This window comes from Octodon degus, unplaced genomic scaffold (assembly GCF_000260255.1).
Source record: "Octodon degus isolate 3935 unplaced genomic scaffold, OctDeg1.0 scaffold00207, whole genome shotgun sequence".
NCBI classification, from domain to species: domain Eukaryota; kingdom Metazoa; phylum Chordata; class Mammalia; order Rodentia; family Octodontidae; genus Octodon; species Octodon degus.
This window is the reverse complement of record NW_004524783.1, coordinates 1276985-1291270: the sequence shown is the minus strand read 5'-3', so window position 1 is coordinate 1291270 and position 14286 is coordinate 1276985. Positions and strand designations below refer to the sequence as shown.

Sequence of the window (14286 nt, the reverse complement as noted above, 5' to 3'; positions counted from 1 at the left end):
CTGGCATGTGGTGCTGGGGGATTGAACCGCGGTCCCTGTGCTTTGCTAAGCTTGTTCTAAGTAGGTGCTTTAGACCACTGAGCCATCTCACCAGCCCCATTTGCAGATTCTGGTACCTCAAAGAATAAATAGTTTATTCTGCCTTAGAATTCACACACAGGGCCGGGATAGAGCTCAATGGCATAAGCACTTGCCTGGCCAGCAGAAGGTCCCGAGTTCAATCCCCGATACCACAATAAATAAATAAACACATCACAGAGGAGGGGGGAAAAGGTTCTTTAAAAGAAAAGAAAAAAAAGATTCCCACACATGGAGATCTATTAGTGGATCTATAACCTATGTTTGTTTAAAGCAATGAAAAGAAGCGATTGGCCCTCATATTAGTTCAACCCGAAAGCTCCTGAAAACATTTGAGTCTCTTTAGAAATGTCACTGAAACAGCACACCAACATGAAGGACACCTGCAAGCAGTGTCAGGGTAAGAAGCACACTGATTGGATGGAACATCTTTTCATATGCTAGCTAACTGCAACAGTGACTTGAAATCTTCCGTTCTGGTGGACAGCCTTACAGACAGGCTCCTTCCTGCTGCACGCATCTGCTGTGGGATGCGCAGAAGTCCGCTGTCTCGGCAGGCCCAGCGTGCGCTCGCTCGGGTGCAGCCGTCCAAAGTCCACACAGCAGGAATGGACGTCCCCGTGCGCGCGTGCGCGCTTGGCTCCCCAAGTCACTCGAGGACACAGGGCCATGCAGCGCTTGGCTCCCCAGGCCTCCAGACCCATTTGCCTGCAAACACTGCACAGTCTCCCCACCTTCCTGCACACGGTCAGTATAAAGCAGGCTGCTCGCTCCCTTCTGCAGTAATCTCCTACGTTCACTATGCGGCTGGGACCATCTGAAATTATCCAGTGAGACTGGCAAAGGGTAAGTCTCTGTGCGCGCCTTGGCTCAATTTACAGTATCGGTGGGATTTACAAAAGCGCGCTAAAGAACGATGGACTCTAAGTTGTATTTAACCTATTGTGAAAAACGAAGGCGCTTACTTAATTTTGAAAACAAATATGAAAGGCTGGGGTGGGCTTTGGACCCCGCAGAACCTGCCCTCCACACCTGCAGCTCGTTCAACGAAGACAAGGTCTGACCATACAGGATGGGCTTTCTCTTTCTCTTGCCCCATTACTGCTACCAGCCATGCTTCTAGACATTGCAGAAAGTAATTTATTTTAGTTTTAAATATTTTATTTTCAAAATAAGGCATATTTGGAGATGATTAAGAATTTTTTTCTCATGCTTTTTAAAAGTGTATGATTAAAGGGGCTTTAGTATATTCACGCGACCATACAACCATCACTGCCAATTCCAGAACCTTTCTGTATTCCCAAAAGAAAAGGAAGCCAATGGACAGGTGCCACTCCCTGCCTCCCTCAGTCCTCAGGAGCCACCACGCTATGCGTCTGTCTGTGTGCACTTGCTTTATCTGGATACTTTTTTTTGTTTTTTGGTTTTGTTTTTTGCAGAACCAGTGATTGAACTCAATCCCTTGTGCTTGCCAGGCAAGCGCTTATTCTACTGAGCCATCTCCCCGGCCCCTTTATCTGGACGTTTCATATTAAAGGAAATCACGCAGTGTGCACCTTTCTGTCTAGCTTCTTTTGCGCAGCATCGTGTTTTCAAGTCCCACGCATGCTGCAGTAAGAACAGTACTTCATTGTTACAGCCAAAGATTCATTGCACTGTATACCAAATTACTATTTATTTACTGGCCAACAGACATGTTTTTCATATACTCAATAACAAAAATAACTTTATCTAGAAAGACTAGCATACCGTCGGAAGTATCCGTCTGTGGAGTGTAGCCTTCGGAAAGGTTGAAGGTCCCATTATCAGTCCAGGACACTTCTGAGACGTCCGTGTCAGACACCGATAACTCTTTGGCAGCAACCGTAAGGCTAATCTGGGTTAATATAAATACAGTGGCACATTTTAAACCACAGAGGAAATTTTTCTGAGAAGTCTACACTAATGCCCCAAAAGTCATAATCATAAAAACAAATGAGTATTTTCCTTTGAGGTTGTTCAGATGACTGAATCTATTAAGAAAATCATCCAGCTTTGGTTCATATAAATGAAGGTACAATCAAACCACAGAAACAAATTGAGAACTAAACAAAAATACCTTAGGACAAAGAGCAGAAAAGTCTAATTCACTGTCATCTTTGTGACTTTTTTCTTTGTCTGCTTCTGTTGAGAAAAAAATTGGGAAGCTTTCAGAGTCCTGGCACACTTAGACATGTTGTATTTACTTTATTATATAGTCTTACCCACAATCCCCTGTCCGTCAGTGCCTCCCAACAGTTAAGTACCTCCACAAGAGGAGAGTGGCGGCACATGCCTGTCGTCCCAGCATTCTAGGAAGCTGAGACGGGAGGATCACCAAGTTCAACTTGGGCAACTTAGTGAGACCCTGTCTCAAAATAAATTTGTAGAAAGGGCCAGGGACATAGCTTGGTGCGAAGGCCCTGGGTTCAGTACCCAGTATAGAAGAAAAATGCTTGCATATAAGGAACCTTGTGTGAGTGCAGGCCTTAAGAAGCCCCATATACTGCAAGACGCTTGATTGCCAAAGGCAAAGGTCCCCTTTAGTGGTTCCTGGGGGCGACAGCAGCAGCTGCAGCCGGGGGCCTCTTAGGAATGCAAGTTCTCAGGTCCCTCACTTGAGGGCATCAGAGATGGGGGAGCCCACAGACTGCTCTGTTAAGTCCTCCAGTGATTCTGACGCACTCTGGGCTGGGGGCCTGTAGGTCATGGGCCAAGGTGAAACGTCAGAATGATCCCGTTGGTTTTCCTTCTCTGGCTATTTGAGCCTCTTCTCACACAGCTCCCACACACATCCCTACTGCTAGCATGTTATCTGCAGTACAACAGACCAGCTGAAATGAAACTCAGACATGGCAGAATACGTAGCTGGTAACGCCTTCCTCCTTTAAAAAATGGAATTTAAAAGTCCATTTATGTAATTATGTTTGAGAAAAGAGCAAAAGCCCCTATTCATATGGGGGGGGGGTCCTGTAATTCTATTTAGAAGCTAAAAGAGCCCTAGAACGTTCTCATGCCCCCCCCCCCAGCATAAGGACCAGGGCTGGGCCGGCAGGGGTGCAAGGTGTAAGCAACAGCAGGACAAGCAGGACGCCTCCGGACGCCCCAAGCTGCCCACGCCGCGGGCAGGGCTCATGCTTCCAAGTCCAGGATGCTGACGTCTCCGCAGTGTCTGCAGTGCAACATCTAGCAGCCTTCAAGCTGCCTAGCGTCTTCAGCCCCCTTTCAGGCCAAGAACACCAGCCAAGTACGGAGTGCGCGCTCCTAATTCAGCACACTGGGAGGCTCAGGTGGGAAGGTCACGAGTTCGAGCCCCACCTGAGCAATTTAACAGTTTGGGGAGGCACGGTCTCCATCCATCCATCCATCCATCCATCCATCCATCCATCCCAGTGCAAAGGCCCTGCATTCAATCCCCAGTACCATAGCCACCCCCACCCCCCAAAAAGAGAGGCTGAGATAAGGTAACTAAAGCATTTTCAGGACTCACAGGGACATCTAGTGGCCAGCTTTTACAATATGCAGTTCCAAGCTCTCTGGAGCAAGTTTAGGAGTTTCAAATCCTAAACTTAGAATCCACCCCAGAGGCAGGGAGGGGCACAGCCTCACTGAGTCGCCCCAGGCAGGAACAATGCCTAGGTGGGAATGGAGCCGCCCAGCAGCAGAAGGAAAAAAAAGCAGCCCTCAGGCTTCTCCCAGGCCTTCAGAGGATGAGCCCTGAGGTGCCGGCTGACCAAGCGGGCAGACAGACGTATGGGACTGCTGGGCAGAGGCAGCTGTGCAAACCTTCAGCTTCGCCTTTGATCCCCCTTCCTTAAGCCCCTGCGAGTCTGTCCCTCCCTCAAAGACACAGCTTGAGCCCCTGGCGTGGTGCTTCCTGCCAGGCCTCGCTGCTCAAAGCCCCTTTCCTGCCCTTCACCACTGCTGGCTCCACAGCGGCATTATGGGACGGGCAGCCAGGCCCAGTCCATCGGGACATCCAGAGCTAGCGCTTCTGCCCTAAACTCTGGCAACCACCTCACACCAGACCGCTGATGTCACGTATCATGCAGATGCTGAGATTCAAACTTTACTTACCAGCTCTCTCACGTTTCTTCTGATTAATATAGTCTCCAATTCCAAAATCTAGTTTCAACAGAACTGACTTGATTTTGCTGTATATCTTCTGTCCGATATCATTGCATTTAAACAGTGGGCATAAAAATGCAAACAGTACTGAAACATAAGAATGAAGAGTACAGGTGAAACATCACTCTTTTTTACTATTTCACAGAATGTTAAATTTTCTTTATTGAAAAGTGGTAGTTTTTTTGTTTTTAAAGGAAAATGCTTCTGTGAAATAAGTTTCTAATTTCTGTTCTTCCCCTGTAGTGAAAACATGTTTTACTTCATACCACACACACACACACACACACACACACACACACCCAGGCTAACAGACACTGCTTTTCCCTTTGCAATTAGATCACCTTTCTCCCTACAACCCTTTCACTCTGAAAACTTTCAGGAAGCTTATCTGTGTCCCAGACAACTGTCCCGGACTAGAACCTCCCGCTGTTTATTATGTGACTTCTTCCTGTGTGGCGGAAGCCTGCTCTCATCGCTGTCCGCCCCGAGTGGTATGGGTTATATTATTGCTTGAAGCTGGTCTGCTACAGGAGGTGAACTCAAACCACCTGCAAAGCGCCCGGCTCCTACCGCTCCTCCCTGAGCTTTTCTTCCTTACCTCCTGAATAGTGCAGATCCAGAGGCTGGTGCTTTGGGTGAGTTCGAGCTGGAAGACTTGATTTGAGCCCCACTCTGCGCCATTTGTGTCAAGTGTTAGGAGCCCAAAGTGAGATAAAGATCACCTCTCATCACCCAGCATTTCTGTCCTTGTCGCTGTTCAGAGATGTCTCCCATCCCCTTCTAAGATAGGAATTGCAAAACCTAAGAATCTTTATGTGAATGAGTTAGTTAGGATGCCTGCCTCATCAAAAAGTAGCAGTGTTGGGCCAGGGAAACAGCTCAATGGCATAAGCACCTGCCTGGCAAGCACAAGGTCCCAAGTTCGATTCGTGGTACCAAAAAAAAAAAAAAAGGAGCAGTGTCAGACCTACTTTCCAGGAAAGGCAGAAGACCTACACTTTATAATGGCATCTTTTGACTTATAGTTGATATATAATAAATTTTGACATATGCATATAACCAAAACACCACCCCCGGGGGCAGAGTATTTACTAACCTGAGCACACATGCATGCATACACACACGCACACGCACGCGCACCCCCACATCATGGTCTCATTAAGTCTTTTTTTAAAATTTTTTTTTTAACAGTGTGTGTGTGTGTGTGTGTGTGTGTGTGTGTGTGTGTGTGTTTGTGTGGCCAGCTCAGCCCACCAGGGGGCGCAGCTGGCTGGCATGTGGTGCTGGGGGATCGAACCGTGGTCCCTGTACTTTGCCAAGCTTGTTCTAAGTAGGTGCTTTAGACCACTGAGCCATCTCTCCAGCCCCTCATTAAGTCTTTACAGCTGGGTCCTGGCTCTCCTGTCTCCTCTGAGCCTGGCACCAGGCAACCACTGGTCTGTTCAGTTACTAAGCAGAACTCTGAATTTCCTAGAATCACATCCAAATAGAACTACAGCAGGCAACTCCTTACATAGCTTCTTCCGCTCAGCCACACTGCTTTGTGCTTCAGCCCAGAGCTGCGTGCATCCGTGTTTAGTGCTCGGTACTAATCCACAGTCTGGATGTACCAGCTTGCTCACCCGTGCATCTGCTGCTGCCATATGGACTGCATTAGGCCTCATGCTATTCCAAATAGCTTTGCTATGAACATCTGTGTCTTGTCACTGGAGATGCGTTTCCAGTCCTCTTAGGTAGAGACTTCTCTGTGGGATGATCTGGTCATACAGTAGCTGCCTCCCCGCCAACACCGTGTGAGAATCCCACTTGCGCTATATTCCGCCTAATACTTCCTCTGGCCAGTAGTTTTAATTTTAGCCCTTCTGGTGGAAATATGTACAATGATACCTCACTGCACTGTAGAACATGCAGAAAGGCAAACACATAGGTATATGTATGGAGGGCACTCACAAATAGAGCTTACTTATAATTTTACTGTCATAATTTAAAATAAAAGTATTCACTTTTAATCTGCCTTTTTCATATCTTCCCAACATGTCTCTAGGAAAAAAGAGAAACTTTGTACAGCAAGAGATTAAGAAATTATCAACTTGTCATGAAGAACTCAGGCCTCTTCTTCCAAACTACAGAAAGTCTGTTGGCCACAGAATAATGACACTTGCATCATAGAAGTCAGTCAAATATTCCACCATACTTACACAATAGATAGCTGAGTATAACCCCAGGAATGTAACTTCCCAAGACGGTAAAAAATGTGCACACGCTGCAGACCAGGAGACAAAACTGCAAGTAACAAAAACAAGATGGACAGTTATGTGCCACTGAAAGACATTTATGGCTCAAAATTCATACACTGTTGTTTGTTTATACAAGGCCAATGGATTATGGCAAGCGCACTCCAAACAGCACTCTTTGCACTCACTTGGGGACATTCAACAGGCCTTAGTTCACTTTAACACTTGGAAATAGTCCTTTCAGAGGCAGAGGAGCCAGTTCCTGTGACTGAAAATAATGACTCCCATTAGTGGCTCAATTACTGCCAAGTGCAGGAGATCTGGAGCCTAACAGTGTTCACAGGAAGCTCTTCCTCGGTGTCATTTAATAAGAGCAATGCCACCTGACATAATCCAGCCTGAACCTGCAAACTACCACCGTAAGGCTATGGACACTCACACTGACAGCAAGCCATGTTAGAGAAATTTGAGGCATCTTACAAATCTAGTGCTATCTGCACAGCAGGAACCTCCTGGGATCAACCTACAGCCATTACTATCCTCCTTTCTAACAATAGCCACCCATTTCTTGACCACCTGCTAACCAACTGCAGATGAAATGAAACTCTTACAGTGAAATTTTATTATTTTCCTTTTCCCTGAAAAATCTTAGTTGCTTTAAGAAATCTAAAAACAATCCACAAAAATTTTTCTGCTGCCCATTAGAAACTTGGATTAAGACAGAAAAACCTTCCCCTTAAAGTCTTTGCTTAATTTTTACATTTCAGTCCAAGTCTTTCTTTCTGTCTTTACAGAGAGGTAGTAAGAGTACACCAAAAACAAGCAAGGAAAATTCACTAAGGGATTTTGAAAAAGCCACAAGAAGAAGGAACACGTACCTCTCCACAACAGCTGATTAAGGGAAAGAGTCTTAATTTCAGGTGAACTTTATTTGGCATGGGGTTAAAAAGTTAACTAATAGAGCACAATAGATGAACTTGCAGAACAAAATGAAGAGTTCTACGTGAGGTATCAAGTGCCGCTGGAAGACTGGAATTCCAGAAACGAGTGGAAGCAGTAAAGCCACAGAGATGGAGGAACGATGGCCACTCAGAGCATGGTGATGTCTACAGCTAAGTGTTGGAAAGGGATTTATTAGCCCCCAGCTCTTGAAGCATCTTCACCTTCAGCTAGCCAACTTGGGATGCAGCGAGGCAACCCAGCGAGGAAGCTGGAGTTTAGAAGCTCCCAAACTAGGTTTAATCACTTCAGTAAAATAGCCTCCTCCGTGCTGTAGAAGTAAAATGTCCTCTGAGTCTCACTTGGAGGAGGATGCTGGTTGGAAGGGTGGGACTTAGGGGTGTGACCTGCAAGGATGTGTTCTTGTCCTGGCTCCTCCCTTCTCCCTCTGCCACCTGGGGGCCATGATATGAGTGCCTGTCCCCTGCCAACCCCTTCCAGCTTTCTGCCTCGGACTCCGCTCACCATGGAGTGAACCCACTGAACTGTGAGCCTAAATCCTTCAAGTTGTGGGCTTGGGGTATTTTACCCCAGCCCTGGGAAAGCTCGCTAACATACCTGTCATGTGGAGATCTATTATAAAACCTATCTCCTGTGATTAAAGTAAATCAGCCAAACGCAATGCCACTTCATATGCTCAGAATGTTTCCAAGCATACTTCTATTATTTAACGCTACCGAAGCCATGAGAGTGCCAGGGCTGAAAGTGCTGACCTTCCGGCGTCCCACCCAGGGCCAGAGGCCATCGCACCCTGTGAAGCTGCGCTGAGCCCAGAAGACAAGCAACAGCAACGCTGGGCTGTGTCACTCAGGTCGCAGTGGCATCTGTCCCCCACACACGTCTGTCCTCGGAGGCAGGGAGAGCGCCAGGCGCAGTCCGTGAGCTGGGCCAGGCGACCGTGAGGGTGGTGATGCAACAGACAAGGTCTGTGGGGGCTTCTGCGCCTCATGCAGCCATAGTGACGGCTGCCCGAGTGCACACAGCCAGTGTCACACTTCTCCAGGTAGCCCTCGCAACAGCAGAAGACCCCCAACCCGCCGTGGGTTCTCTCCTTAAGTGGAAAAATTCCCATTCTTTTTTAAAACAATTTAAAAAACTCGTTTATTTATTTACTTAGTACAGGGTCTTGCTATGCAGCGCAGACTCGTAGTGCTTCTGTTTCAGCCTCCCCAGTGCCAGGGTTACAGGTGTGCACCACCACAGCCAGTCTCAACGGTCTGCTCAGCATGCCCGGGAGAGGGACCAGTGTGGCAGTGTGGCACTAGGGATCAAACTCCGGTCCTTGCACGTGCCTAAGCAGGTACTTAAACCACTGAGCTATCTTGCCAACCCTCAGCTTGGCTATTAAGACAAGCACCATTCATTCTGATTAATAGCCCAAATAAACACGCATAAAACATAAACCTGGAGCCAGGGAAATGGCTCAGTAGAAAAAGCACTTGCCTAGCAAGTGCAGGGGCTGAGTTCAATCCTTGGTTCCACCAAAAAAAAAAAAACCATAAACCTAATTCGATTTCCACACACGAGGCTAAAGGCTCTCTGGTGCTCACATGCCAACATTTCTAAGGCCGGCTAACCCCAGCTTTTAGAACACAGGCTTCACTAGTGCTGTCAAGAGTTGGAGAACTGACAAGCCGATGAAAGAGGACAGCCCGTCTGTCCCCAAGGGTGTGGCACATTCAGAACCACGCTTCTTTCTGAGGAAACTTACCTTCCCGGGACTCTGCTGTTTAAAAAGAGACATTTCTTGAAGAAATATGCTGAAGCTCACCCACGAGTCTGCAATGCAATGGCTGAGTCTGGGTCTCTCATCTGGTGTGGAATTGATAACTTCCCAGCTGAGGAGAGAAAAAGAGAAATAACACAATAATGCAGACAAGTCTCTCAAGAGTCACGGCTTCAGCAAACATGTACGAAGTCAGCATCTACTGTGGGCCTCGCTCTGGGAATCCTGCACGTCCCCGCAAACACAGAGGTGCAGTCCTCCAGCTGCTGCCCCATGGAGCCCGCACATCAAGAGCAGTGACACCATACCATCGGGCACCCGATCGCAATGAAGGAAACCCAGTGGAGGGCACCGCCGTGGCTCTGAGACAGCATCTCGAACACGTCGTTTGCCAACTCCAATCTGGAGTGCATTCACAGTCGCCATTACCATTCTGGATAAAGCCATGCACCGCAGACGTGGAGACCTCGGGATGGAGGGTGGAAAGCGCCGCCCCACTCTGTCCCAACGCGGCAAGGGGAAAAAGACAGAAACAGTTCAGGGGATGGGGGAGGACCCCAACCCTGCACTTGGCCTGCAGCAAGGACACTTACAGGACTTACTAGAAACTTTAAACCACCTGGTCTGGGAAGCCACCAACCTTCTAAAGAAAACAGGACTGAGCATATAATAGTTATCATAATACACACCAACAACATACTTGTACTTCTGAGAGCTCTAGTGACCGGTCGACTCTCTAAAACATGGCTAATCTCAAGTGGATCTCACAGCAGCCTGGCTTTTTCTAGGGCGCCTGTTCCCAAGCATCATCTGGAATGTGTTAATTGTGATGCACAGGCCAGGCAGGATGTGTGTCCCTGTCCCTACTTTGGAGGAGGTGCCAGGAGCTATAGCAGCGGTGACACACAAAGCCAACGAAAGCGCTGCTAGTGTGATTTTAAGTTCAGCTCAAAATCATGGTGGGTGGGATGGGTCACTGAAGCACCAAAGTGATTAAGAGAAAACCAGGAAAGGAGCTGCTCCAGGTGGGGTAAGCAACGCCACCTGCCAGCGACTACACAGACCACCTCCCTGCTCCTCAGGCTGCCGCGCGGGCCATCTTACGGGAAGGAGCTCTGACTTCCCCACGTAACTCAGGCTTTTCATTTCATGAATAAACACTCACCTGCGCATCCCCGCCTTGCACTCTACTATCAGCAGCAAGCTGTCCTCAAGCCCTCATCAAGCCCCTCTAGCTCTGTGTCGCTGTCCAGCGGGCTCCTGCCAGGCACCGTGTCCCGACCACAGCCCAGGGCAACCACTGCAGAGCTGGACGCCACCGGCGGAGCAGGAGCAGTCCCACAAGGGCAGCCAGGAAAGGCGCAGGCCTCCTCCGTGACCCTCTCGGCCTAAAAGGTCAGTGGCACACCCAGCACAGGGGTCTGGAGGGGCTGCACCCAGGCCATGCACTGCCCGGCCAGGAGGACGCCCGAGAAGCCCAGTCCCCCTTCCAGCTGGACAGCTCTGAGCTGCTCTTTGCACCACTCGCTCGACCCCTGCACGAAGGCAGACATTTCTTTCACGTGACACATCCAAACAAATGTCACCAGCTTTCCCACTTCATTTATGTGTGAAGTAAAAATAACTTTTCTAGGGGCCGGGGAGATGGTTCAGTGGAATAAGCGCTTCCCTGGCAAGTGCATGGGCCTGAGTTCAATCCCCGGTTCCGCAAAAAAAAAAAAAAAAGGCCACAGCCATACAGTCAAATATATATATATGTTTTTAAAATAAATAAAAATAACTTTTCTATTGTCTAGACCCATGAAAAACCATTTTTATCTCACTAATATTTTGTCAAGGCCGAGCCTTAAATGCTAGGTCTCACGCACACCAGGCAAGTGCCCTACCACTGCACTACACCTCCAGGCCTGAAAATCAGTTTTGAAAACATGGTACATGCTGCAACTTTGGCCGGATACTCCCTTTAGAATGCATGATTCAGAAATAATGTCACATTTGTTTACATATTTTTCTATGTAAGGAAATTACCTAAAACTGCAGAGGAGGCAAATCCTCAGTCACCACTGTAGGGATAATGTCGAGGAGAGAATTCACGTAGCTTAGGGTGCTTCATACGGGTCACAGGGAAATACCTAGAGATTCTCTTCTGCATCTAAAGGTCTTGTCCTTTTCCACAGTGGGAATCATTTACCCATTAACTTACTCATTCAATAAAAATGTGCCAAGTTCCCTTCGTACATTATACTACATGTGCCAAACTTTTTTTTTAAATAAATTTTATGTATTCGGTACCCAGTCTCACTATGCAGCTCAGACTCTGAGTGATCCTGCTGTTTTCAGCCTCCTCAGCACTGGCATTACAGGCATGCACCACCACTCCCAGACTCAACGGCCGGCTCAGTGCACCCGGGGGGCAGGGCCAGCAGGGCATGTGGTGCCTGGGATCGAACTCCGGTCCCTATGTTTGCCTAGGCAGGCGCTTAGACCACTGAGCTATCTCCACAGCCCCTATGTCAAACATTTAGAAAGCTCAAATACCTGAACCACTTCTCCTAGTTGTGTGTCCACAGACACTACCACTTGCTGGGAAGAACAGGTGGGTGCGCAGCTTGTGACTACTGACCAGAGCTGTTTGGCAGCAGTTACATGACATTTCTTTGCTTTGAGAAAGTCTCAGGTCATTTGGAACAATAAACCCCAATGATCTGGAATTATTCTGGAACAAATAAATTCCATGGTTACATTTATCTTAACATAACCAATGATTCTCACTGGACTTTGAATTGTTATGATCCCAAACAGAAATGAGTAATTCATTGTCCACGACTTGAAAATGTTATCTAACCAAATGGCTTTTGGAAGGACTAATAAATGTTGGAAGTAAAAATAAATCTTCAGACTTTACTAAATAAAATTTAACAGAAACATTTATTTTCAAAAAGAAAACTGAATTCAAAGACGAGTTATCACTTAGCACTTTAAATGAGACAAGGACACTCCAAAATTGTTCCCTGGCAGTTTAAAAAGTTTACATTTTAAAATTTATTTATTTATGTATTTACTTATTTATTTGGCACAGCGTCTCGGCCTCCTCAGTGCTGGGATTACAGGGATGCACCACCACGCCCAGTTTCGGTGGACAGCACAGTGCGCCGGGTTCCAGGGCCGGTATGACATGTGGTGCCAGGGATCTAACCAGGTCCTTGTGCTTGCCAGGCAGGTGCTTAGACCACAGAGCTATCTCCCCAACCCTAAAAATAGTTTAAAATGGCCCAGAGATTGTTTCTGAACACCACAGTGCTGTGGTTTGTGTCTGGGTGTCCCCCCAAAGCCTCATGCAGTCATGGGGCAGCTTCTAGAGTTTGTGATCAATTCATAATCTAGTGCTGGGATTTCGAGTATGAGAGCTACACCCACCCTGGGGCAGATAATCTGCATACAAATTAAGGAAAGGGTGCCAGCCAGATAGCTAGGCAGACTACAGCATCTGCTTAGGCAGGGCACAGTGGCCAGGGTTTGATTCCCAGGCTCCATTCCTGGGGCACACTGACCGGGTGATTGAGACTGGGCGTGGTGGTACATGCCTAGAATCCCAGCGCTGGGAGGCTGAAAACAGAAGAATCACTACGAGTCCGATCTACGTAGTTAGACTGTGTACTAAATCCATTTTTAAAAAAATTAAGGGAGAGGCTTGTGAGCAGGCGGCTCCTCCCTTGCTCTCCGCTGTTTTCCACTGCCATGAACTGCTGTCCTCTGCCACACGCCACTCTGCCTTGGAGCCAGCTGAGTATGGCCTGAAGCTTCCACTAACTGTGAGCTAAATAAACCTTTCCTCCTTGATTTGGGGTGTTGGGTACTTTGTCCCAGCAACGAGAGACAAGCAACTGAGACAGAATTCGAGAACACATTTCTAGAGCCTTGCACTAGCTTATGTCACCGCTATTCAGTTTGTGAACCACAGAGTCATTTCCTTTGGACACGAGAGAACGTTTAATGTCAACTTTTCCAAATCCCTTATTTTATAGATAAACACCTTGAAACCCATGCACACTTTCTCAGTTTGGAGCAGAGCCAAGACCCAAGACTGAGGCTCCAATTCCAACACAGTTCTGTTCCCTGAAGAGAATACATGTGAACACGCGTGTTCACGTCCTATGATGAATAAACTCAGTGGCCTCCTTTGAAAAGAGCACGTCGTAGCGCAAGTGAGTAGGAACATGTCACGCTCCTCATGCTCCTTCCTAGAGAGGGATAAGGTGTGATGGCACGCGCCACTCGCGTGACGGGACCAACCCTTTCCAGGAAAGCCGAGTACTATGTGTGCAGGATCAAAACTCAGTGGAAACTAAGACCCAGGCTTGGTGGCAGATTGGTGTTTTATACAGGTGATGTCCCTACACACACACAGAGTTGCTCCAGAGTGAGATGCTAGGATTTCCTAGAGAGCCTTGTCTGAGAAACACAGCTAAAGGAAGACCTCCTGTGGTACCAGACAGGGTTCTGGAAACATCCCTTCCACCACGTGTGGCTGCCCTTCCATGGCCTTGGCGTGGAAGGGAAGTCAACATGCGACCCAACCAATACAAAATGCACTGCAGTGCCCACCCTCAGCCACATGAGCTTTGGCAGAGAGACCAAACACACCCGGAGGAAAGACAGCCTCATTACCCAGTGGGACTGGGCGAACTGACATTCACATGCAGAAGACTGAATCCACCTCTCCTCATGTATTAAACTAAAATCTAGTGGATCAAAGACCTAAAGGTTAAAAGATATAAACACCTGGGGTAGACAGATAGCTCAGCAGACTAAAGCGCCTGCTTGGACAAAGCGCAGGGACCGGGGTTGGATACCCAGCACCACATGCCGTACCACTGCCCCCATTGGAGGAGGGCACTGAGACGGTGACTGAGACTGGCCGTGGTGGCACGCACCTGTAATCCCAGCACTGGGGAGGCTGAAAACAGGAGGATCACTATGAGTCTGATCTGTGTAGTAAGACCCTGTACTAAATACATTTTTAAAAAAGATAAACGGGGCTGGAGAGATGGCTCAGTGGTCTAAAGCACCTACTTAGAACAAGCTTGGCAAGGCATCAGGGAC

At 47.8% G+C, this 14286-nt stretch overlaps 1 protein-coding gene across 4 annotated transcripts in view; it reads right to left on the bottom strand.

Annotated features, from left to right (window-relative positions):
- The window catches only part of Retreg1 (reticulophagy regulator 1), a 123561-nt gene that overhangs the window by 1294 nt on the left and 107981 nt on the right, over positions 1-14286 (bottom strand). For 3 of the 4 annotated variants that reach the window (XM_004644743.2, XM_023704935.1, XM_023704934.1), the window contains 5 exons: positions 9169-9295; positions 6423-6507; positions 4174-4311; positions 2177-2241; positions 1828-1954 (listed from right to left, as the gene is read on the bottom strand). In XM_004644743.2, coding sequence (XP_004644800.1) covers positions 1828-1954; positions 2177-2241; positions 4174-4311; positions 6423-6507; positions 9169-9295 — 542 coding nt within the window. The remainder of the gene's footprint in view (positions 1-1827; positions 1955-2176; positions 2242-4173; positions 4312-6422; positions 6508-9168; positions 9296-14286) is intronic. The other variant, XM_023704936.1, reaches the window with a different exon arrangement.